The 22734-nt window shown below is 39.3% G+C and overlaps 2 protein-coding genes and 1 long non-coding RNA gene across 5 annotated transcripts in view; 1 reads left to right on the top strand and 2 right to left on the bottom strand.

Annotated features, from left to right (window-relative positions):
• The window catches only part of plcg1 (phospholipase C, gamma 1), a 31541-nt gene extending 24821 nt beyond the window's left edge, over nucleotides 1-6720 (bottom strand). For all 3 annotated transcript variants that reach the window (XM_031316921.2, XM_031316923.2, XM_031316922.2), the window contains exons 1-2: nucleotides 6461-6720; nucleotides 4832-5119 (exon numbers count right to left, since the gene is read on the bottom strand). In XM_031316921.2, the coding sequence (XP_031172781.1) occupies nucleotides 4832-5048 (217 nt within the window). In that variant the 5' untranslated portion in view covers nucleotides 5049-5119; nucleotides 6461-6720. The remainder of the gene's footprint in view (nucleotides 1-4831; nucleotides 5120-6460) is intronic.
• Nucleotides 6721-6749: 29 nt separating this feature from the next.
• Nucleotides 6750-7595, top strand: LOC118496356. Its single transcript, XR_004898908.1, has 3 exons — nucleotides 6750-6834; nucleotides 6878-6883; nucleotides 7407-7595. It is a non-coding gene; the product is annotated as an uncharacterized LOC118496356 (long non-coding RNA).
• Nucleotides 7596-10048: 2453 nt separating this feature from the next.
• On the bottom strand, nucleotides 10049-22679 carry top1 (DNA topoisomerase I). Its single transcript, XM_031316526.2, has 21 exons — nucleotides 22294-22679; nucleotides 21988-22012; nucleotides 20420-20516; nucleotides 19289-19421; nucleotides 19091-19146; nucleotides 18822-18926; nucleotides 18581-18674; nucleotides 18392-18477; nucleotides 18144-18259; nucleotides 17935-18056; nucleotides 17702-17824; nucleotides 17426-17613; nucleotides 15944-16088; nucleotides 15659-15802; nucleotides 15052-15237; nucleotides 14439-14507; nucleotides 14181-14295; nucleotides 13011-13138; nucleotides 12738-12832; nucleotides 12305-12454; nucleotides 10049-10395 (listed from the first exon to the last, which is right to left on the bottom strand). The coding sequence occupies exons 1-21, from the start codon at nucleotides 22324-22326 to the stop codon at nucleotides 10293-10295; spliced, it is 2313 nt and encodes a 770-aa protein (XP_031172386.1). The 5' UTR covers nucleotides 22327-22679; the 3' UTR covers nucleotides 10049-10292.
• Nucleotides 22680-22734: the final 55 nt, after the last annotated feature.

The raw sequence follows: 22734 nt of genomic DNA, 5'->3' as shown, positions 1-22734 counted from the left end.
CTAGGGACAGATTTGACAGTGACACTGCCTCTCAGCTGCGCACTCACAAGCTCCACACGGTAGGCTACATGACAGAAGCTGGTAGAAGAGCAATCATGGCAAGCGAGAAGCAGCCAAAGCTAACTTTTGAGAGCTTTTTAAGCTTTGTGGCTTTTTTGCTGGATAGCGCTCTGAGCCAGGCAGACACAAAGCTGACAACCTCACAGATGGATGCGGTGGTGATGGCCTCATATATAGGCTACACGCAGCGGACCGCTGTGGACTTGTGTTGGTTGCACGGACACGCAAGGATTTCCAGAAAAGAGGCTGCATGTGTCTACGACAATGCACGGACCCCGGTACAAGTCGATACAGACCATAGACTGTATACAGTCTATGATACAGACATTACATAGTATAACACCGTGTAACGCCGATGACCTGCTGATGTGCATTCAACCCGCGCTGGACTCATTCATAATGAATCAGCCGTCACTCTGTGAACAGAGAATCCACCCTGCAGTGTAGTTCAGACACTTCACTGATAAACCATATATTGGCTTTATGAGATAGTTTTTGTATAATTAACTTCAGTCTCTGCCAGAGACGCCTGCTTTTAAAAGTAGCGTAAAAGTAACGAGTAAAGTAAAAAGTTACTTTCCATAGGAGGTAACTAATTAAAGTAACGGCTTACTTTTTTAAGTAGTAACGAGTAACGAGCAAACACTACTTTTTTAAAAGTAACTTCCAACACTGTTCACACTCCACTGTGACACATGCGACAACGCACAGTTTACAAAAATCCTCTCTAAACTTGAATTCACCTCACACCCCCTGAACTCAGTGCACCATTCAAATTAAGGCTGCACTAACAACTGTTTTCATCACAGATTAATCTGACGAGTGTTACAGTGGGGTAACATTTAAATCCCTGTTTCCCAGAGTTCAACGTCACAGCTTCAAATGCAGATCTTGTTTTGAATGATGAACAGTCCACAGCACAAAGATATTCTGTCAATGATATAAATAGAAAAGCAGCAAATACGATTGAGAAGCTACACTTAAGGTTGCTTGAAAAATGACAACAAAATCAATTAATTAACTAATTGTTTCAGGTCTAATTCAAATAACTATAAAGCCATAGATCATCACCATCACCTACCAGAATTAGGATATACAGTGGATGTGCAGGGGGGAGATATGGAGAAAATTAGATACCATAGTATACTTGATCAAATACCTAAACGTCGACATTGCGACGATATTGTAGGGTTGACAATTGGTGCTTTAACAAAATATACTCACAATTAGATTTTAGGTAAACAATCATCAATAATGTGGATATAATGACTAAGTGGTTAAAGGCAAATAATAGAACAGCTAGAACAGCCTGGTAAGTTCAGAAAATGACATCACTTTACTGTAATGCAGCCTTTAAAACCAGGAAAAGACTCAACTTAAGCCATATTACCATATCCAAAATGTAAGACGATATTCTAGTCTCAGATCACAATATCGATATAATATCGATATATTGCCCAGCCCTATGTGCACTGTCCTACTGCGACATTAGCAGACCTATTCTGCAGTAGTTGCAGCCATTAAACAAAGCAGTGTGAAAAATCGTGTCAGTAATTTTGTGTTAGTTGTGTTATTAACTAGTGGTTGAGTTAGTCCCGCAGCGGAAGCTGAGTGTGAGTGGGGCCGATGGCTGACAGAGCACCAAGTGCGACTTGAAAATGTGGATTGAGCACTGATTCACCGATTACCAGAGAAGTCTTGTGGATACATGAACAAAGACACACATTCAGACTCACAAAGTGTGAATCATTACTTACCACTTATCATGTGTGTAGTACATTTAAGCCTATTAAGGTGCTTAAAACACGCTTGCCACGTAACTTTATTCAGAGAACTGTGAAAGTATATTACTTATTATATAACTTTGAAACAACCTAAGAAGTAGTGACAGCGATATTTTGTAGAGTGCTACATGATCTATGGCACCGCTGATTCTGTAGATCAGTTCCCCTCGTCTGGTTTAAGATGTGCTGTATAAAATCTTTTATCACAGTATATGTCATGTTATATTGTTGTATCAACACTTTAAAGGCTGATAGTGATTTCAATATTTGGGGAGGATAAAGCAATCCGCAAAACAATCTAACTTGTTTTTTTTATTATGCATAAAACACATCAGGGATGGACATTTCAAGCAAAAATACTATTCCATATTCACTGGGAACTATTGACCATTCTTCGTAGATCACGATGCACGGTATGTTCATTGTCCACTAAAGTTCTTAATAAAATGAGAAGTGACTCAGTACTTTTAATTTGTCAAGTATTTAATTCACACAGGAGTATATAAAAATGTGCTTTACAATGTGGTTAATCATATAGACTACTCATTTTTATTAAACTACCACAATACATGCTATATTGTGGTAAACGATTTTGGCCATATGGCCTAGCCCTATCGGTCACTACAATATCTTGACCTGATTTACCAGTCTAGCTCCAGTGATAGTATATTTTCTGGAAACTAAATGGAGCAAATGTACTTAAAGGCAGATCCTTAAATTGACAATGCTCATTGGTTTGCATCATTGCCAAATACAACCAAAGATAATAAAGGGATAGCACCTTGGTGCTGGCACATCCCGTGCTAATCAGTGAAATCAGCTTCTGTAGCTTTTGTTTGACAAGAAAACCTGTATGCTAAAATCCGCTACTTCAGAGAGGATCTGACGCTGTGGTGGGCACCAAGAAGCAAGGTGGGAGGTTTCACTACAGGGGCACCAACATTGTTAAATCATAGCGTGAGAGTGTTTAAAACACATGTGAAAGCTCATTCATAAAAAAAAACTAAAACTGGCTCATTCAGTAAAGTATGTGTCAAAGCTCGTCAGTTAACTCTGTTTACTCCTACTGGATGATAAAGTAGCAACATAATGTGTCACAGTCAAACATGATTCTGATTCATGCTTATGCTGCCTTATTATCAGTAACATACTCAGGAAAACAGAAGTTCTCAAGATGGTTTGTATGATAGAGATTTACTGAGTGTACTATATGTGATGTTTCGTGAAGTCTCTCTAGCATCAGAACAATACACCTGTGCACTGCAGCGTAATGTAGAGTTCTGGCACACGTTTTCACTTGAAAAGACTGCGATTGTACATGTCAATTATCCAAACATATGTTTATAACATGCCCTGCATACACTTCCAACCAGTCTGTTACCGCCATTTCTTCGACAAGACCACATCCTGCTCTGTCAAGCCAGACCTACATCACATGACAATACATGTTTGGTGGGCAAGATAGGTCGATTCATGTGCACGAAACAAGCATAATATAGAAAAGACCACTAAAACAGAAATCAATCTGGGAGAAAAAAAACATCCAAAATCCACTTCGATCAACCGACAAAAAGGTATGCTTCTTAGCATTTTATATTTAGCAACAAACTAGAGTGCTGTTTCTACAGTTAATGGACATCATTCTGTCACTGCCTTTCATAAAATGTTCCCAAATGATCACACACTTCCAGTAAAACCCCTCATATTCTATTTCTGTACATTAACGAGCCGCCTAGGCCAATTTCACCTCTTCAGGAGTATCAAATGGCAGCTATGAGCTTGTGTGTGAGCAGAAGATGATACTGTTGGGTAAAAAAAAAAAAAAAAAAAAAACTAAGCCTACCATCTTTTTTTGTGCTCTTTTTGCTGCATCCGGAGCAGAGTGCAGCTGTGCACAAGGCATCCTGCTACTCGAGAGACAGATGACTTAACGACTCACTGAAGGCCTGCGTGTCCTCGGTTAGACATGCTGTTTTGTTCAAGATTAACCTTAATGTATTAATGCATCAAAAGGAGTTCCAGGAATGGTACTTTCTTCTTGTTGTCAATCCTGGGTTTGTAACTTAGATGTGATTTATCTACTGCTGGACAACAACGGTCGTTTCTTTAATATCTACCTAAGACTAAGACTCTAAGACTCGCACCTGCTCTGTCAAAACATTTTATAATGCTAGAAAATAAAAGTAATTGGGCTAACTCAACTCTCGGAACTATAAACAGCAACAAACACAAGAACAAGCCAAATCCTATACATCAGTGTCTCCCAAACTTTTTAAAGTCCCGTACCCTTTCAGACTTTCATCTTCCAGCAACGCACCCGCCACCCCCCACACTCATATATGATTTGTTTTTTTTCACGTACCCCCTATGACACTTCGCGTACCCCTGGGGGCACACGTACCCCAGTTCGAAAACCAATCATATTCATTTTAGCAAGACAGGATAGAAAATTTCAGGAACTAATCAAAGCTGAAATAAAAGCTGTAATATTGACATTGGGAAATGAGACTGGGATTTTTTTTTTTCTAATATTGTTACATAGCTTGCATGTTGTCTTTTCCTGTCTTCGAGGCAGTTAATAAAAAGTCTGTCGTTTTAATCTATGTAAGATTGACAATTACCTTTCATTTCCACATAATACTAATCATGTTTCTCCAGATTTTCTTCTGATCTGCAATATTAATGCAATTAGTCAATGACATCTTGATATTTAGTTTCACCAAGCCCTACGACTTACATTTTTTAAGATCTGAAGGATTTTGGAAGTGACGTCTTCAATCCTAAGTGACATCATTTACCAGCTGTTCACAATACCATCATGTCATTAGTGCTTACCAAGTCTTTTGCACCTCCCAGCACTTCGTAGTTTTCATATTTCTGAATGTATGTAAACCAACTAGTTCTGGCATGGATACCTTACCTTCACATTTACAGCAGCACTCAGCAGCATTACTACCTGTGTATGTTTGTGTTTGCACACTACTCACTCTCTCCCTCTATTTTATCCGTGCCCCGAGTCCAGATAATAGTCCTGGTCTCCAGCTTGACTTGAAATGTCCGTCTCTCTGGCCGCTGGGACTTCTTAGAATAAAACAGTGTCAGCACTGTCCCCAGTTCCAGGTCTCTGTACAGGTTGTTCATCTCTGTGTCGTTGTCCATCCACGGAACAGGTCCGTTGGAAAAGAAGCCTGAAGTCCCAGCCATGTTCACTTCCCCTGTTTGTTGTCCGTTTCCTCTCAGAACAATCTGCTCAGTCCAGGCCTAGCCAGGGATACCTACAGCAGGAGAAGAGGGGGGAGGGAGGGATCTGTGAAATGACATCTCACCAGGGACTTCTAGTGTTTTGGTGCTGTACACACAATATACGGCAGTGACGAGTTAATGCTGTCAGGAGACACATGTTTTAAATAATACTGAAAACTTTACTGTATGCAGCACATGTTTATATACCTGAAATGCTGCCAATAGTGTAAGAGAGAAAACCTTTTTTTCAGCATACAAAATCACTTACTTTCATCTTACTGTTTGAATACTTTTTATATATTTTGAAAAATGCTCCTACCAATATTTTGACATAATGTAAAAATTGAGTAGTATGAGTATTAAGCCTGAATCATGTCCATTTATAATATATAATAATATTATATTAAAAAAATACATTTTAACCAAAATGCTGTGTTTAGTGATGTCAAAAAAGTGAACAGTAGCGACATTTTACACAAATTCCTGAATGATCCAAGAAAAAACAAACTATATATTGCAAAACGTAAAATTATTATTCATTTGCAAGTTTGCATATTTTGTTTTACACGAATATGAACTGATTTCATGTTTTATACATTTGGTACATATTAAACATATTAAACAAAAACCTACATAATTAGTACATAATGTGGTACTAAAACAGCATACATATTATTTAAGTAGCTAAAAAAAATAATGTCCAAAGTCATTTAAATATATACTTGTTGGTGTGCAAAGTATAACATTTCAACATTTCATAACATAATGTTATATGATGGTATTGATTTTTCTATGTGGGTAAGGTCAGTATTGAGTAACAGTTAAAAAAACAAAACAGGAACAGTAGGCTACTATGATTTATCGTTAACAGCGATGGAAATACATGACAGCTGCAACCTTAAAACGGCCGGCAATTAGCTAAGTAAAACGTATTGATTAAGCTAATCACCCCAGATAACTTTCTCTCCAACATGATTTTATCTTTAATTCTAGCAGCCGGGATGTTTCTGATTTAGACTGATTTTTAAAACTACTAACAGGCCTGTAACCTGCTGCAGTCCGTCCCACGGGAAAACAAAGTTTCCTTTGGATAGAAGAGGCATCACATTATTGCATTAATACAACTGGTGGCGAATGGCAGCAGAGTGGGATAACAAGAAACGTCTGGCTATTTTCACAGCGTGGAAACGGGGCCGGTGAGTGCTAGCATTTTGCTGGGCCAAAAGGAAGAATCACAGCTGGTTTACCCCTGAAAAAAAGCCCAGGCAGCAGTTGCTTTTCAGCCCTTTCCCCCACCTCTATTTTCGCCTTACCGTGCGGAGAAAAATCAACTGGAAAACAACACGTCGCAGGGACTGCTGTGCTGTACCTACCGCTGCAATCTCGGCCCGACCGCACATCTCCAACTGCTGTTCCTATCGCGCTCCCGTCGTTTTCTCCTTCTCCTTTGCCCCCCACACCCCGGTTTTCCGTGATTAAATCATCGCTAGGCCCTGAAAAAGCGCTGCGGTCCCGACGACAACAATCCCCGTTTCCTCTTCTACCCTTCGGCCGTCCATAGAGAGAGGCATGCAGATAGTAAGAACCGTGGTAAGACTTCGCAAGTTTGTCTGCTCTCAGATGCAGCTAGCGCAGGCCCTTCCCCCCAGCCGACCACCAGAGCAGAGATATCAATCAGGGGAGTCAAAAACCAGGCTTCCGCTGTGGGATTTCACAATAAAAGACGTGTCAAGGAACTTGTTGCTTTGTTTTGGAGGAGACGCGGAAGGTTGAGTATGGTTGTAATTTAGTGGTGGGTGTCACTGCCTGATGTGAGTCGAGTGCAGATGTGAGTCGCGCATGCTCAGATTTAAACTGTTTACGGCATAACGTGTCATACTGAAATTTGCGAAATCTATAAAATAATAAACGTTTCTCTTTACATACAATAACAGAAGATGGTAATCATTTCAAAAACGTTGTAGCTATCTATGACTGTTTGGTTGCTAACGTTAGCTCAAAATGCCATTCAAGTGACAGCCTTTGTTGTGTTTGATTGCTAACTTTTAGCTAGCAGTCATTTCAAAAACGTTGTAGCTATCTATGACTGTTTGATTGCTAACGTTAGCTCAAAACGCCATTAAGTGACAGCCTTTATTGTGTTTGACTGCTAACTTGTAGCCAGCAGCAGCAGTCATTTCAAAAACGTTTTAGCTATCTATGATTGTTTGATTGCTAACGTTAGCTCACAGACTGTGCGTTAGCTCAAAAAGCCGTTAGCATCTTGTAGGCTACTTGTCGCAAAGTGACGCATGCGCGACTCACATCGGGCAGTGACAGTGGGAAGTAACCTAGTACTGTTCTTAAGTACAGTTTTGAGGTACTTATACTTTTCTTAGGTATTTTCATTTTGTAATCGCAAAGATTTTCATTCAAATGTCTGTTTATTTCAATGAAGGAGCACAATGGGGATTGAGCATAGCACTGATACAAGTGTATTGCAATATTTATATATTTGCAGTATTACGACTGGGTAACATCTCCCGGAAAAAAATCCTGTATTACAGTTTTTTCCATTGTATACTTTTAAATTTAAGAATTTGATTGCCATACTTTTACTTTCATCTATTTTTACACTGTGGTATTGGTACTTTTACAGGCTCTGAATACTTCTTCCACCACTGGTAGCCTAATATGTTTTAGTATTAATCCTAGTTTGTACCTTTCATGTAATTATTATTACTTAATTACATTACGAAATGTAATTATTAATTGTAATTATTAATACTTTTTTTTTTTTTAAATATACCATTACACTGGGGTAAAAGACATTTTTAAAGTTGTAAAAAAAAAAAAAAAAGAATAGGGAACACAATGCTTGCAAACAAAGTTTTTATGGACATGGCCATAAGCCTTAAATCTCTTTTTTTGTCTGCTCTATATTCCTCCATTGTACGGAGCATTCGAATTTAAACACAAATTGATTAATTAATAAATTAATCAGATTATATCTTTTTCTAGCTTCCTGCACCTTACATGTTATGGGATTTTTGCGTTGCCATGTATGAATGGAAGCCCTTCGTTGCATACATTATTTATACAACTCACAGCACAGTATTTTTATTTTTTTATTTCTGATAATGTTTTGTCATTTTGCCTATGTAACGGCTACTTTAAAGTTTAACTACTTTTGTGGTGTGTCTTCTGATATCCCACATCCAATGTACATTGCAGTAAAACAGTTCATATACAGCACAATTATTAAACTGTGAAAACTGCAAAACCCGACAGGATAAAATCTGGGTGGGGGAAAGTGAAAGAGCAGCGCTTGTCCCTCCCTCATCACCACCACTGAGGTGCCCTTTAGCAAGGCCCTTAACCCCAACCGCTCCAGTGGAGCTGCTCAGCGGCCAGCAGATCACTGTGGTTGTACTGGGCAGCTTCCAGGTATGAATGTGTAACTGTGTTAATAATTGTGACAGGTCGTCGTTGCAAATAAGAATTTGTTGTCAATAGACTTACCTGGATAAATAAAGGTAAAAAAAAAAAAAAAAGATAGATCGATAGAAGTGAATCCCATTCTCTTTATTTGGCCACAATTATCCTACTTCCGGTAATCTTGAAGTCAGCTTGACGCAGCTCCTGTCTCCAGTAGAAGCGCCTGTTATCGGCCTCTTAAAGAAGCAGATCTTCCGCTGATACTGTACTTCATAATTAGCTGTCCCCTCAACATAACATGTATCAAAACTTGTCAAGTTAACAGGTAACTTTGTGATAATTTCCCCTGTAACTAATACCGCATTTCATTGCAAGATCCAAATGACAAAAAAAAAAGCCCAAATTGTTAGTTTTGTTCTTCAAATTGATCTACATTTTTTCTTTCTATAAAAACAATCACATTGTCTTTGACCATTTAGCTAAATGGGGATGAAATGAAATGTTCCCTTTGAGTGAAAATAGAAAATAATATTGAGAAATAGTTTTTGAGAGACATCACTGGAAATTGGACTGTAACTTATGACTTGCCTGATCACTGTTGATTACATCTCTAACAGGATTATGTTTTTCTTTGTTTACTCAGGGAATCAGCTCATTTTTACACACAAAAAAGGATAAAGCGAGGACGAAAAGGACAAGGTTGATGTTTTATTCTGAAAACTACAAAGCTCAAAACAATAAGCATTCAACCAATCTGGAGTTGTGTGATAAATAATCAAATAGCAAGAAATATTAATGACAAAAGCTAGCATATCCATTCACATTTGGAAATTAAGGAGGCCACTTTCTGCTTAATCACAGCAATACAAACAGCACACTACAATGATAGACTTCTGTGATCTTTTTTGGCAAAATCCACATCCCTCTTAGAAAATGTCTCTGTCTGAAGGAACAGTCTCTTTTAGCGCTGGCACACAAAACATGATGCTTTACTTCAGCTGCTTCAAGTAACCAAGAGGAATGTCACCATTGTGAAACTGTGGAAACAGATACACACATGTTGCATATGAACAATGAAGAGCTTCTTGTTGACAATGCATATAGCACACATTTTATAAAACACTGAATCATAGATACTGAAAAATGACTAAAATATGTACATCCCTGAAATAAACAACATAATCAAACTAAATGCAAAAAAGATGACGTGTGCTAATAATTATATAAGCATAGTCCTAGAGTTTTATATTCTTCACACTGTCATCAGTCTGTAATTTTACGTTTTATGTGTTTGTTTTAATTTTATGTACCAATCTTTCACACAATTCCACAAATTGAAACTCATCCTATTATCTCTCGTCGTTCCTCACAGTCTTCCATACAAACATTTATTATTTCATTATTCTATGAGAATATAGAATGTCTCAATAAGTCTGATGGCTTACAAATTTCAGTACAGTTGTGTCTGACTAAATATAATACTAATGTGTTTATAGGTGTTTGATCGTGGGCAGCTGCAGCTACATACACACTACTGTCATTTATTTTAAAGTGAGTTGCCCTTTAGCAGCTTGGTCAAATGGTTTAGGAGTTATTTTCCTATATTCACAGCCAATTCATATATATATATATATATACACAGCACAATTATTAAACTGTGGTCACAGTTCCAACAAAGCTTCGTCCTCACAGCCCTACAGTAACCACACGGTGGAATCATTTGACATCCACTACAAACCATCTCTACAATCAAAGGCATATTTCGAAAAGGTAAAACATTAAGTGTGTTTAAAACTCATAGTCCTTTTCAGCCATGTCAATCGCCCAGGCAAACTTCTCTCTCTGGGTTTTGTTGTAGATCTTCTCAATGGGAACATCCCATTTCTTGCACCTGGAGAGGAGGGAAGATGGACCAGTTAAGGGCAAAACAAATGACTGAGCTAATCCACCCACTGGCTGCAACACTGCTCACTATTCACTGCATAGGGAATTCCATAAAGAAGTGACAGTGAGTCAGTTGTCAACAGAAAGTCTTAAACTATTCGGCTCATGTGCATTGCATTAATGTTGTTGGGACTTGATTAGTGACCATTGCTTGTTTACTGCTTTTTATATTGAACTGGGAAAGGTTTCACTACGTATTACTATATTATTGTAATATCTTCTATAATCTATAATACAACCTTAATTTAATCATATGATAGGGTCCTGGTAGAGACCTTTTAAACAGCAGACCTTTTGACTTGTCATCATAGCAGGAAAAGCACAGGTGAAACAAATTTAATTAACAATTGCTCAGTTCCATTAAGTGTAAATACCAGTGAGCAAGCATGCAAAATACCAGTACCCTGAAACTAGCTTACCTAAATGGAATGCACTCATTATTAATGTTATATGTATGTGATTTCACCTGTGCTTTTCCTGTTAGGACATGCCAAAATGTCTGCTGTAAAAAGGTCCATTGTGTATGGTGGCTCACTGTCACGGCTTACTGGGACACTTTAACAGTACAGAGCCATCCTTAATGTTATTAGTAACACCTGTGCTTTTCATGCAATGACCATGTCAAAATGTATGCAGTGAAAAAGGCCTGTTGGAGATTTTATTTTTAATTTTATTTATAGGTGGGTATTCTGAACACTAAGTTGAGAAGCACTTGGCCTCGAGCTTTCTGACTGGACAGACCATCATTCATCAGTCTCTCGCCACTGTCCTGCAAACCATACCATTGGAGGGGGAGCAGGGACTACAAGTGACTTCTCTGTCTTAAAATGCAGCAACATCATAAATTTACTCCGGGGTTATGCACAAAGATGCACTTAAACTGAGAAATGTATTTAAAACCAAGGGATCCTGTGAGTCCTACGTGATAATTGTTCAAGTTTTAAGGCACGCCTGTGTTCCCATTTTGGATTGAACTGTCATCCTGTTTTTTTAAGTCTGTAATAAGGTCACACTAGAACAATGATCAAAGCAGTTTACAATAAAATGTTAAGTTTTACACAAGCTGTGCTTGACTGTTAAGTGCATTGTTAATAGAGGCTACTGTTCCACAATATAATGTGAAGCAGGAATAAAGGAGCTACTAAAAAAAGGTGGTGACAAACAATTCGGAATGGACTGCCAATGAGTAATATAAACATAAACATATAATTGTGTAAATGTAATATAATGTAATAAGTGATATTTTCTGAAAAAATAAATCATAATATTTTTGGTAGCTAGCTACCTCGTAATTTTTCTTGTTAATTTTGTGCACCACCCTACGGGGGGGGGCCTTACAATCGGGCGAAACATGGAGCATTCCTGTATCCATTGTGCTTGAGGAGGAGGCTCTCCATAAATAGCTGTGGGGCACGGGTTAGGGAGGGCTGACCACTGTTCCCCTTCTCTGTGGCCGGTCCCTTCATTCAGCCACAGTCAGCTCCTCATTGACTTCCCACATGGAGGAAGGAGTGCTGTTTGGGGACGCTCCCTGGCTTTCAGAAACAAACACCATTGTTCCTCACACTCACACGCTTTTCTTCCTCTTATTTTCCTTCTGCAGCCGTTAGCTTTTTTGCTTGTGCTGCTCCTTTTCCTACAATGCAAGAGTATTTCCTGCCTTTCTGTCACCAAGATAGATATGCACCCCGCGCACCCACCCATAGAAAGCTGGCCTATTAAACAGTAGGCGGCTTACTCATTTACTCATTGGTCACTGTTTTTTGTTTTTTTTTACTGTAGTGACAGCTGTAGTCAAATAATTGTTAGTAGTTAATAAACAGAGGTAAACAGCTTCTGCCGTGCCACATAAATACCAGGCAACAGAGATGCGTGGATCCAGATAGTTGAGCTTGGAGGTGCCCAGAGCAATCTGCTTGTTCTCCTCTCTGTCTGTGGCCTGAACCTGGAGCTTCATCAGCTGCTCCTCTATCCTCTGGATAGCTTTACGCTTCAACTCCACAGCCCTGAGAGAGACACAAAGACAGACAGAGGGAAGAAGAAAGATAGATCAAGAAAAAGAGACATACAGAGATGTATACAGGCAGGGACACAAAGACACAGAGAGAGGAAGAATTATAGAGATTGAGTGAAAAACAGATGTCCTAAACATCATAACCTTGACGTTTAGAAGTCTGTACAAAGACAACTTTGTGGCTTTACATTCCACCTGGTTTAATTAGGTAAGTAACGGATAAAACCATGACATGACGTCTCTCACACTGGTTAGCAGTGGTCCGGCTTTCTTACTTTTTGCTCTTGTCATCATGGGAAGCCTTGTGATCAGCCTTGGCGGCCTTCAGCTGCTTCCTGGCTGCTGACAGTTGATTCTGTTTCTCGTCGATCTGCAATTACAACAAACACGCGCCGAGTGAAGTAAATAATCTGCATCACGTAGAGAGGGAACATCTATATTTTTCATAATGACAAAAGAATCCCAATTTTCTTCAAGATACCAAGACATCATAGCTTGTGGAGGGACAAAAACAAACAAACAAGAAATGTTGGAACACAGGGGCTTACCTTGGTCTGAAGGTTTTGCATGGACTTCTCAAATGTTTTGGGTGGAGCTCTCTGATGGTTACAGAGGATGGCCACCGCCCGGTTGGCACGGTTGTATGACAGGATTTTAGCTGGGAGGCTGTCATCAGCTAGAGCACCAACAATTACACAAGGTAGGAGAAGTAGTTTCAAATTATTGAAATTGTGAAATCACTGACCCAAATTTTGTAGTGATTATGTATTTAAAGGCACAATAAGTCTTAGTCATGTACAGTAAATTAAGTTAATTAATAATGTTTACACAAAATCTGTCAAAATATACTTATAACCTGACTGAGAAGGCTTCTAAAGTTAGTACGTGTACACTGTTTTTCTGTAGGGTTCACAGCCCCATCTCCTTTATCTCTACTTCTACAATCCCAAATGTAAATTAATTTTGGCTGCTATATATTTGTTTCACCAATATCAAAATGTCTGTCTTAACCTGTCGATATATATTTCAGCGTACTTGGACTTATAATGGTGTTTTTCATAGCTCAACACTACAAGATTATAGCTACAGTAAACAAAGCTAGCACTCACGTTTTTTATTTATTTCATTTGTGTAGATGATGGGGTGTTTTTCTTTTTTTACATGGAGATTCTGATTTATTATTTGTTCCTGTCAGGTATGTTTTATTGTACCTGAATTTATATTCCATGTTGAACATTCTATTACAAAGCCTTTTGTTGTACTATTCCCCTGTTGGAGAAGATCTAGAGCGGGCAGTTTTATTTACATGGAGGTTTTTCTTTATTATCTGTCCTTGTCAGAAATGAACTCCAAAGAGATCCTATTCACATATACCGCATTATTGAAGGGAATCATTTCTGCAAAAAAACAGTTCTCTATCAATTTTACACTTTAGAACTCCTTACCGATATTAAATTAATGGATGGATTTAATTATTCTTTGGGTGTTTAATTTGATGTATGCTGATAAACAATATAATTATTACCTAGATTACATCATGTGGAATCATTTGTTGAGAACCAATGTGTACTGGTCCATAAAGCTTTTTCCTATTATACTTTTCCAGACACTTTTGTGCAATTCATTGCACATTTAAAGATCAATCTTTCAGATTTCCATAGACATTTAAGGAAAAAAACACTGAAACAGTGTGACTGGCTGAAGCTGCTGTCACTCACGGCAGGCAAGTTCTTTGAGCTGCTGTTGCAGGGTGATGGAGGCATTGTAGGTACGAAAGACCTTGGCTGTCAGGCCATCCATCAGCTCCTGTAAGTGCTTATTCAGAATAGAAGTCTGCAGGGGACACCGAGAATGAAAAGAGGGAAAGAGGGTACAGATGGGAGAGGCAGAGGAAATAGAGTGAAACAAGTGTTGCAACTAAAAACATTTCATATAGACTGAAGCCCCGGAGGCATATATTCATGTGTGTTTCTTACATTCAGTCTGTCAAAGAGGTCATCTTCAGGCTGCTTGTTCTCTAGGAACAGCTGGAGGTTTTTAAAGACCTGATAGGAAATCAGAAAAGAGTGTTTTAGCATGAAATCACTTACATTTATGACTTCAGACTAAGTGTTCAGGGATGCACAACCCTTTTCTGCCAAATGGGGGTGCTATATTATTTCTGTGGTTTATTACAGGTTAATTGTCTTTTGTATGTATTTCTATGTGGAAGTGGGGACGCAGAGAGGAAGTGTGGCCAAATAGAAGGTGCCCGGGCGTATTGAAGAATTTATGACTGACAACAAAACATGTGTAGTGTATGTCTGCGTGCACGTGTGTGTGTGTGCTTATGTGTCTGCTCCGGTAAAAGCAGGAAACATACCACTGTCTGAGGCAGTGCTGACTGAAAGCTTTCAATGCCTGATCACCTGTCTGTGCAAACATCCTCCTGAGTGTACCAACTTCTTACCTCATTAACACTAAATTCACATATTTGTCAAATAAACACCTGACACCGCCCTCATAAAACCACATAAAATCAGTTCTGTCTTCTCTTCTCTCCCTCCATTCCCACATTCCTCTACTCATTGTCCCTTCCCATACTCTTACCCTCTTCTCCACGGGGATCTTGTTGTAGTAGCGGATGGAGTCTTTTCCCAAGAAGTCAAACTCCACCACATACTCTTGCTCGTCCATCTTGGGGTACAGTTTGATGTGCTCCACCCGCAGTGAACAGCAGCCAACTGTGTCCGCTGTCTCACCTTCCTCCTTTTCGTTGCCTGCCCTCAGTGCAAGCTACAAGTGGGAAACATGGTCACACATCGTTATCATTACCAAGACTTAAAGGGGAATTATTCTCATTTTCAGGTTCATACTTATATTTTGTATTTCTCCTAGAATATGTTTACATGCTGTAATTAAAAAAAACAAAACAAAAAATCTGAGAAATCTGAATATACCTGTATTCATGAAGGGAGCCCTTGTGGTTAATGGAAATGATAAAATGGGGTCTGTAGTAAAATTAAAACTGTACATTTCAGCGTTTCATTGCAAAGGTGCAATGTAACATTGAGGGGAACCTTACTCTTATGGTAAATTTTATTCTCCATCCAGTGCTTTTTTCATATGCATCACTAGTTCAAATCAAAGATATGATGTTTGCAAGAAATTATTTTTTTGTATTTTATCATTGCAGTTTTACTGTAGTTCTCCTTACCTTGTCTATGAAATACAGTGCCACAGCTCTCTGCCTGATCCTCATCTCTTTTGACTTCCAGTCGTCTCTATACTGGGTACGAATGCGATCTACACACTTCTTCAACCGCCGAGCAGTCTCATACTTCTGCCAGTCCTTCTCCCCCTGCCAAACACACAAATTGCTTATTCAATAGGAAAACAGATGGATCATTTTTTTCATCAAGGAATAACTGGTGAAATATTTACATTTAGGATTAAGTCAGGCTTTTAGGGTTGAAGCTAAAAGGTGTGAGAGCACAGGTACCTTGATCCTGGAGCTAGGATTCAACATGATGTACTTGATGGAGCCCTGAATGTTCTCTGTCCAAGATGCCAGCCAGGTTACCTTGTTGTCATGGCGAACTTCCTTCCATTTTGTTCCTGGGGGAGGTTTAGGGTGCTTCGAGTCTCTACATAAAAGAGGCAGGTTTACCATGAAATAGGTGTGAAATGTGTTGACAGCTAGGTTTAAGGTTCTTTATTGATCATGTGCACAACAATACAGAAGTGGTCATTGGCAATGAAAATCTTAGGCCTTGGGCGCCCGGATAGCTCAGTTGGTAAAGCGGGCGCCCATATATAGAGGTTTACTCCTCGACGCAGCGGGCCTGGGTTTGACTCCGACCTGCGGCCCTTTGCTGCATGTCATTCCCCCTCTCTTCCTTTTCATGTCTTCAGCTGTCCTATCAAAATAAAGGCTGAAAATGCCCCAAAAAATTATCTTAAAAGAAAATCTTAGGCCTCAGCTTGTTCCCAATGTATGTTTAGCTGGGTGCAGTGTCCACTGACACGGTGTTTGTACCTGTGCGTTGATTAAGGTACACTAAACGGCACTTATTACCTGAAATTAATCTACTTCCATAAAGTATTTGGGATTTATTTTCATTTTAATGGGCCAGTCTAGGACTAACATTATATTGTAAACACTACAGCTATGAAATAATAGTGTACAGAGAAATGTCACTGTAAAACAAACCCCATTATGACCAGTATGTGGGTGTCGACATGTCCTCCTTGGGTCGTGTTATTGTTTGCACACACGCAGCATACTCTGACAGGACAGACTACCTTCGAGACATCGCCGGCATGTCCACATGTAGCATACTGTACATACCGCATGTAGCAAATACACTGTCTTGCGTCTGAATGACTTTATTTTCTATATACTACCTTTCGTTGAATTATTTTAGGGAACCCAACATGTCAAGCCCCTTGAGGGGTTTCTGGGTTTCCTTGCATGCTTTTTTTAAACCTATTTCGTCGTTATTGTAACACTGTTTTTTGCTTTTGTTTTTGTTTTTAACATGTGCTAAATAAATCAAATCAATGGTACAAATTAGCCTTTCTACACACACTCACACACTGCCCCTGAGGCACGGAGTGACAGACATAAAAAGAAAATTATTCCTACTGTCTCTATAAATAAATCGAGCAATCACAACATAGCAGTTAGAGGATGGAAGGGAAGATGAAGGGAAAGAAGGTTCAACAGGGATAGAGGGGTTAAGAGCAGGACAAAGAATGTGAGGTATATGTCTGTGGCTCTGTCACATCAGAGGTTACAAGTTAAGTTTATGTAACCTCACCTACAATGGTTTGACAGGGCCACCTTGTGGTAACAACTCAGAACTAGACATACTATTACCATCAGAGTTTTGTGTTCTTCATATGCATCCAAAAACTAAACTAAAATGGAAAGATCCATGGCAGTGAGGGTGGTCATAACATTGGTGGTGAGATGACCTACTTGCTACAGTTAATAATGATGTCTTCAGGTCTGATGCGTCGTTTCAGCATGCCCATCTTCGGATGATCGCCTCGTCCTCGGAACAGGCCTGGTGGCTCGATGCGGAAGTTTCCGATCCTTTCCTTGTGGTTGTCCATTAAGCAGAAACCGTACTCCTGGAGGAGTCTCTCATTCTCCTCTTTGATTTTCTACAAAGTGTATAAAAACATGAAAATACAATGAGAGCTGTCATGATGTTTTTTAGGGTTGGGAGAGTCTGCATGAATGCAAGCCTACCTGTTTCTCCTCTTTTGACATCTGTTTCCTAGCTTCTGATTGGGCCTTGAAGTATTCATTCATCTCACTGAAGTTGCACTTGTTCAGGTCGGTGATCTTTGTCTTCTCCTCGGATGTCATTTCCTGAAATTAAAGAGAAGACATCTGAAGCATGCACAAACTTAAATACTTACACGGTATACACCCTCTGTAGATTCTGGCTCGAGATACTTGAATATGTCTTATCTCCTCACCTTCCTCCAGTCCTTAAAGAAGTTCTTCCTGAAGATGTCCTTAGTGGTGTACTCATGATCCAACATCTTAGCAAAAAATGTAGCTACCTCCTCAGCAGGAGCACTGAGTTTCATAGGCTTACCTACAAAGACAGAAACATCAGATCATAGTCTTGACCAAAAATATGTTATAATTATTAATAATATTTTTTTTCCACAGACAGTCTCACCATCATAGTAAAATTTGACTTTGTCAGGCATAGGTTCATACAGGGGGGCAAACACTGGACCCTTATGCTCAAGGAAGCGCCATTTGGATCCATCTGTAGATCTTTCCTCCTCCCACCTAATCACCACAAACAACAAAAATACAACCCATGAGAAAGGACAAATATGGCATATATAGTAGCTGTTTATATCTTTGTCTGTTGTGTAATTTCCTGAGGAAAAGAACAATTTGTCCCTGACGTTATCTTACCATTTCCACTTCTCCTCTTCTTCTTTCTTGGCTTTCTTTCCTTCTGTTCCTTTCTTGTCTTTTGTCTTCTTTTTGGGCTTGATGTCCTAAAACAAGTGAAGAGAACAGATTCATTCGAGAGAACACAATCAGCAGACAGACATGAAAATGTACTCACCAAAATAATGATTAAATAAAAACGTAATGAACCTCATCATCCTCATCATCTTCATCATACTCATGTTTCCTCTTCTTGGCCTTTTTGTCATGCTCTGTCTTGACTTTTTTGGGCTTGTATACAAATCTGTAAAGAAATGTATTGATAATAACTTATACTAATAATGGTATCTCAGATTACAGAAGAGACAGTGACAGACCATGAAGCGTCAGGGGCATGGCCTTTTTTACAAAGCATAAAGTAAAGATCTGGTTCAATTTGTATGATACCCACTCTTCATCATCATATTCCCGTTTGGAGGTCTTGTTGTGTTGGGGAGAAGGGTAGAAGCCATTGTCTTCTTCAGGCTCGCTCTTAATGGCAGAAGGGCTTGTATCTCTAAGTCACATATTAAAGACATTTAACTACATATTAGTTTAGCAATCTCCTATTAATCATAACCAAGCAATGGTTAAGCTTGAAGTTAATGTTTTTACAGAGTAACTTATGGCCAGAACTGCTTTATAATTACTTTCATTTCACATCAGAGCAATGCTGTTTACCTTACATATCCATTTACTTTCTCTTTTTTAGGCTTGTCTACATGGGATGACCTGATCTGTGAGAAACAGGGGGGAAATATATTAGCATATCTCTCTCTGTCTTTTGATAAGTAAAATGTACTTTAACCGCTGAAGTTCATGTCACAAAATAATAATGGTCATGATGACAAAACATGTCATAATATTTACACTAAACACCTTCTCTTCTCTCCTCTTCTCTTTGTCCTTGTCTTTCTCTTTGTGTTTATCCCTGTGCTTGTCTGAGCTGCCGTCGCTGTGCTTCAGCTTCTCTTTGTCCCTGTGTTTCTTCTCAGAGTGGTCCTTATGTTCGCTGGAACACAGAAGCCACAGAGGTCAGAGATCAAGTGCAAGAGGTCAGACGTGGTCCAGATGCGCAGACACAAAAGATGTCATCGACAAAGCACCAGCCACCAGCAAATAAAAACAATTACAGTGTCATGGACAAGTGCCAATAAGAATGGCCAAAGTTGTGACTGAACCAGACAAAAATGAAAACATAACCACTGTCCCACAAGGGTTCAAATTACAAATGCTCTGCAGATGCCATTCATAAAAGTAGATTTCATGGAGTCCTTGTGATGTATGTTTGCTGATTTAACATGGCAGCATTCTATTAGTTTCATTTATATCAGCTGTACCCTAGGTGATTCTTCTATGTTCTTGTTGAAAGAATCTGTATCCAAATGCATGGACTTTGTCATGATCCCCCACAATAAAGATTCAGATATGACCGGTAAAACTACCACTTCATGGGCGCCTGCTCTACCAGGTGAGCTACCCAGGCTCCATATACCATATATAAAGGTTTACTCCTTGACGCAGCGGCCGTTTATCAGTGTTTTAAGCCATCAACGTCTCCTTCCAGGCAGCGCTGCCTGGAAGGCACTAGGATTAGGCAATGGCAATGGTTATGGTTATGGTTAGGGTTAAGGTTAGGGTTAGGTGCCTTGAAGTCAACGGTCGCAGTGCTGCCTGGAAGGAGACGTTGGTGGCTTAAAACACTATCGAGCGCAGCGGCCGCAGGTTCGACTCCGCCCTGCAGCCCTTTGCTGCATGTCATTCCCCCTCTCTCTCCCCTTTCATGTCTTCAGCTGTCCTAAATAAATAAAGGCCTAAAATGCCCAAAAAATATCTAAAAAAACTAAACTTAAAAAACCACTTCATAACAGAATTTATAGGAGGATATGAGTAATGGTAATACTGAAAGATTATCATTTCAGGAACTGTAGACAGCAGCATTGGTCCGTTAATATGCAAAAACATCTACTCGAGTCCAGTCAACAAAAAAATGATAGGAAGATATCCTACCTGTTGCTGTGCTTGAATTTCTCTCTCTCTTTGTCTTTCTTGTGGTCTTTGTGTCTGTATTCCTTGTCTTTGTGCTTGTCTTTATGTTTGTGGGTGTCTAGGATACAAAGATAAAACATGTTTAGCAGCACACAAAAGAATCATAATAAAAATATTTTCCCAATGTGTATATATGAGAATCGATTTAGATGCCCCATCTGTTTATTTGAGCTCGGAAGTGTATTAACACTAGCAGACAGAGAAAAAACATCCTCCATATGTCTTCTATATCCCACCACCCTACTCTTGAAAGTTACACTACAATTAGCCCTCAGTGCCCTGCATTACTCCCAACACAAATTTGTTGTAGCTGACCCACAATCCCGATGAGGTTCAACCTTCATCTTCATCCTCCAGGACACACCTGTATGGTGATGTTAGAGGTATTTCCCTCACAAAAGAAAAAGGGACTTGATAATGATAGTAACCTTGTTATACTAGTATTTGCCACAAGATCACTGTAATATTCTCACAACATTTGTCGCATATATTATACATAATAGCTTTTTTCAGCTGGCTTTTATCAAACTTTTGATGTAGGCTTAGCTCTTTAAATAGAAAATATGGGATTGTACTTGAGATGAAAAGGAATTGTCATACTCTCATTCGCTCTCAGTGCACCTAGTCAAATGATTAGGCTGTAACAAGTATTTTATGGGTCTACATATTAAAATGTATCCTGCTGAGTAAAATCCATCCCGAGGTAAACCTAGTTTGGCTTGATCATCACCTCGTGGCGCCCTGTTGTTATGGCAGTTTAATAACGGGTATTATCTGCTATATATAAAACAGTAACACACATCCCCAATTATAAACCAAATCAATTCCCATAGACTGCTTTGCTTTTCATAACATCAGGCAGCAAATTAAGCCTCCAAGAAAAAAGTGCTCTCAACTTTGCTTGGGTAACTAATACTCTTGTGTGGAGGCTTAAATTTGTGCAAAAATGACTGCTCAAGGCTATGCTTTTAATAATGAAGTGCAACTTTATTTTCTGTGTCTTGAAGTTTTAAACTTATGTGTGAGCATTTAGTGTTGGCAATGCAGATATAATGTCTCTAGCACAGAGATGGAGGCAGAGGGCAGCTGGTGGTGAGATACGGGCAGGGAGAGGCGATAAGCTCCCAGCTCTCGCCTCCATATCACGGCAGACAGTTGGCCCTATGATCGGCGCCCTGGCTGTTACATACAGAAAAAGAAAATGGCGCAGAGACTAAGTCCTCAGCCCCAATTCTGCCACTTTCGGCTTCATAATTCGTTGCAATTGCACGTACATATAATCAAATCAAAGCATGCAAAATAAACACGATGCCAGGCCCTTTCGGAATACCCAAGCAGATTAAAAAACCGAGAGTCGCAAGTGTGCATTTCGGACCCTCTTTTTGAACAATAGCCGCAAGAGAGTGGAGGAGAAGGGACTTAGTCTCTGGGACGCCATTTCTGTCCTTTAAAAACTAACAGTAGACTGGGCACGATTCCGACTAGAAATAAGAGTCAATATGAATAAAAATCCTCATCAGAGGACCTACCGCATCCTTTAGATCCAGAATTGACCTGGAAATGGTGAAAAAATATGATTTTAATATTTCAATTTAGAAAATGCCGGTTGATCGGTTATTCAAGTTTCATACCACCCTGCAATTTGCTACAATATAATGCATATAATCCACATAATTTCAAAGTTTTCACTAAAATGACAAAGAGAACAGCGTAACTTATTACGTTAGCTAACGTTTCTTAACCATTATTTCATATCATGACGATTAATACTTCTGTTATTACCAAGGTATAAACACAAACTGACCAAAAACCACAAATTATTGACCAAGAGGTACCTGAGAGTTTCCATGTCCATGCTCTCCGCTCATGGCCAAGTTGTTTTTGTTTATAAAGCAGGTGAAGTTATCACAGTAGACAGCTGTTCAGGATGCGAGGCTCAGGGAACCCTAACTGACAGACTGGAACTGGAATGGAGTCCCAACATTTACTGACTGCGCATGCTCACACCGACCTGAACGCCGAGAAAATACTCTGCGTGGTCTCTACCTGAACCAGTATCAAAATGTCAAGTCGGTTACGTCAATGTTGATACTTCATCCTTTCAAATTACACTCATTATTTTATTACATTCATACAGGATACATATCCTCGAGCATCGTGTTCTGTCAGGACTTTAACTTCTCTTCACCTAAATGCAGTCCTGACTGTTTACATCACACTCCGCCTCCTACTAGTGCTTTTCAATAATACAGTACTTTAATGCAGTTCTGGTAGGA

The sequence above is a fragment of the Sander lucioperca genome, chromosome 12, assembly GCF_008315115.2.
Source record: "Sander lucioperca isolate FBNREF2018 chromosome 12, SLUC_FBN_1.2, whole genome shotgun sequence".
Lineage (NCBI taxonomy): Eukaryota > Metazoa > Chordata > Actinopteri > Perciformes > Percidae > Sander > Sander lucioperca.
The sequence above is the reverse complement of the archived record's forward strand: the minus strand, read 5'-3'. Positions and strand labels throughout refer to the sequence as shown.

Excerpts from the sequence above, each read along its gene's own strand:
- top1 (XM_031316526.2), bottom strand. The coding sequence starts at position 22,326 with ATGAGCGGAGAGCATGGACATGGAAACTCTCAG. Across the intron at positions 20,517-21,987 it reads TTCTGGATCTAAAGGATGCG|ACACCCACAAACATAAAGAC; the intron begins GTAGGTCCTCTG and ends TTTGTATCCTAG. Across the intron at positions 10,396-12,304 it reads CCACGCATCTCTGTTGCCTG|GTGCAAGAAATGGGATGTTC; the intron begins GTATTTATGTGG and ends CCTCCTCTCCAG.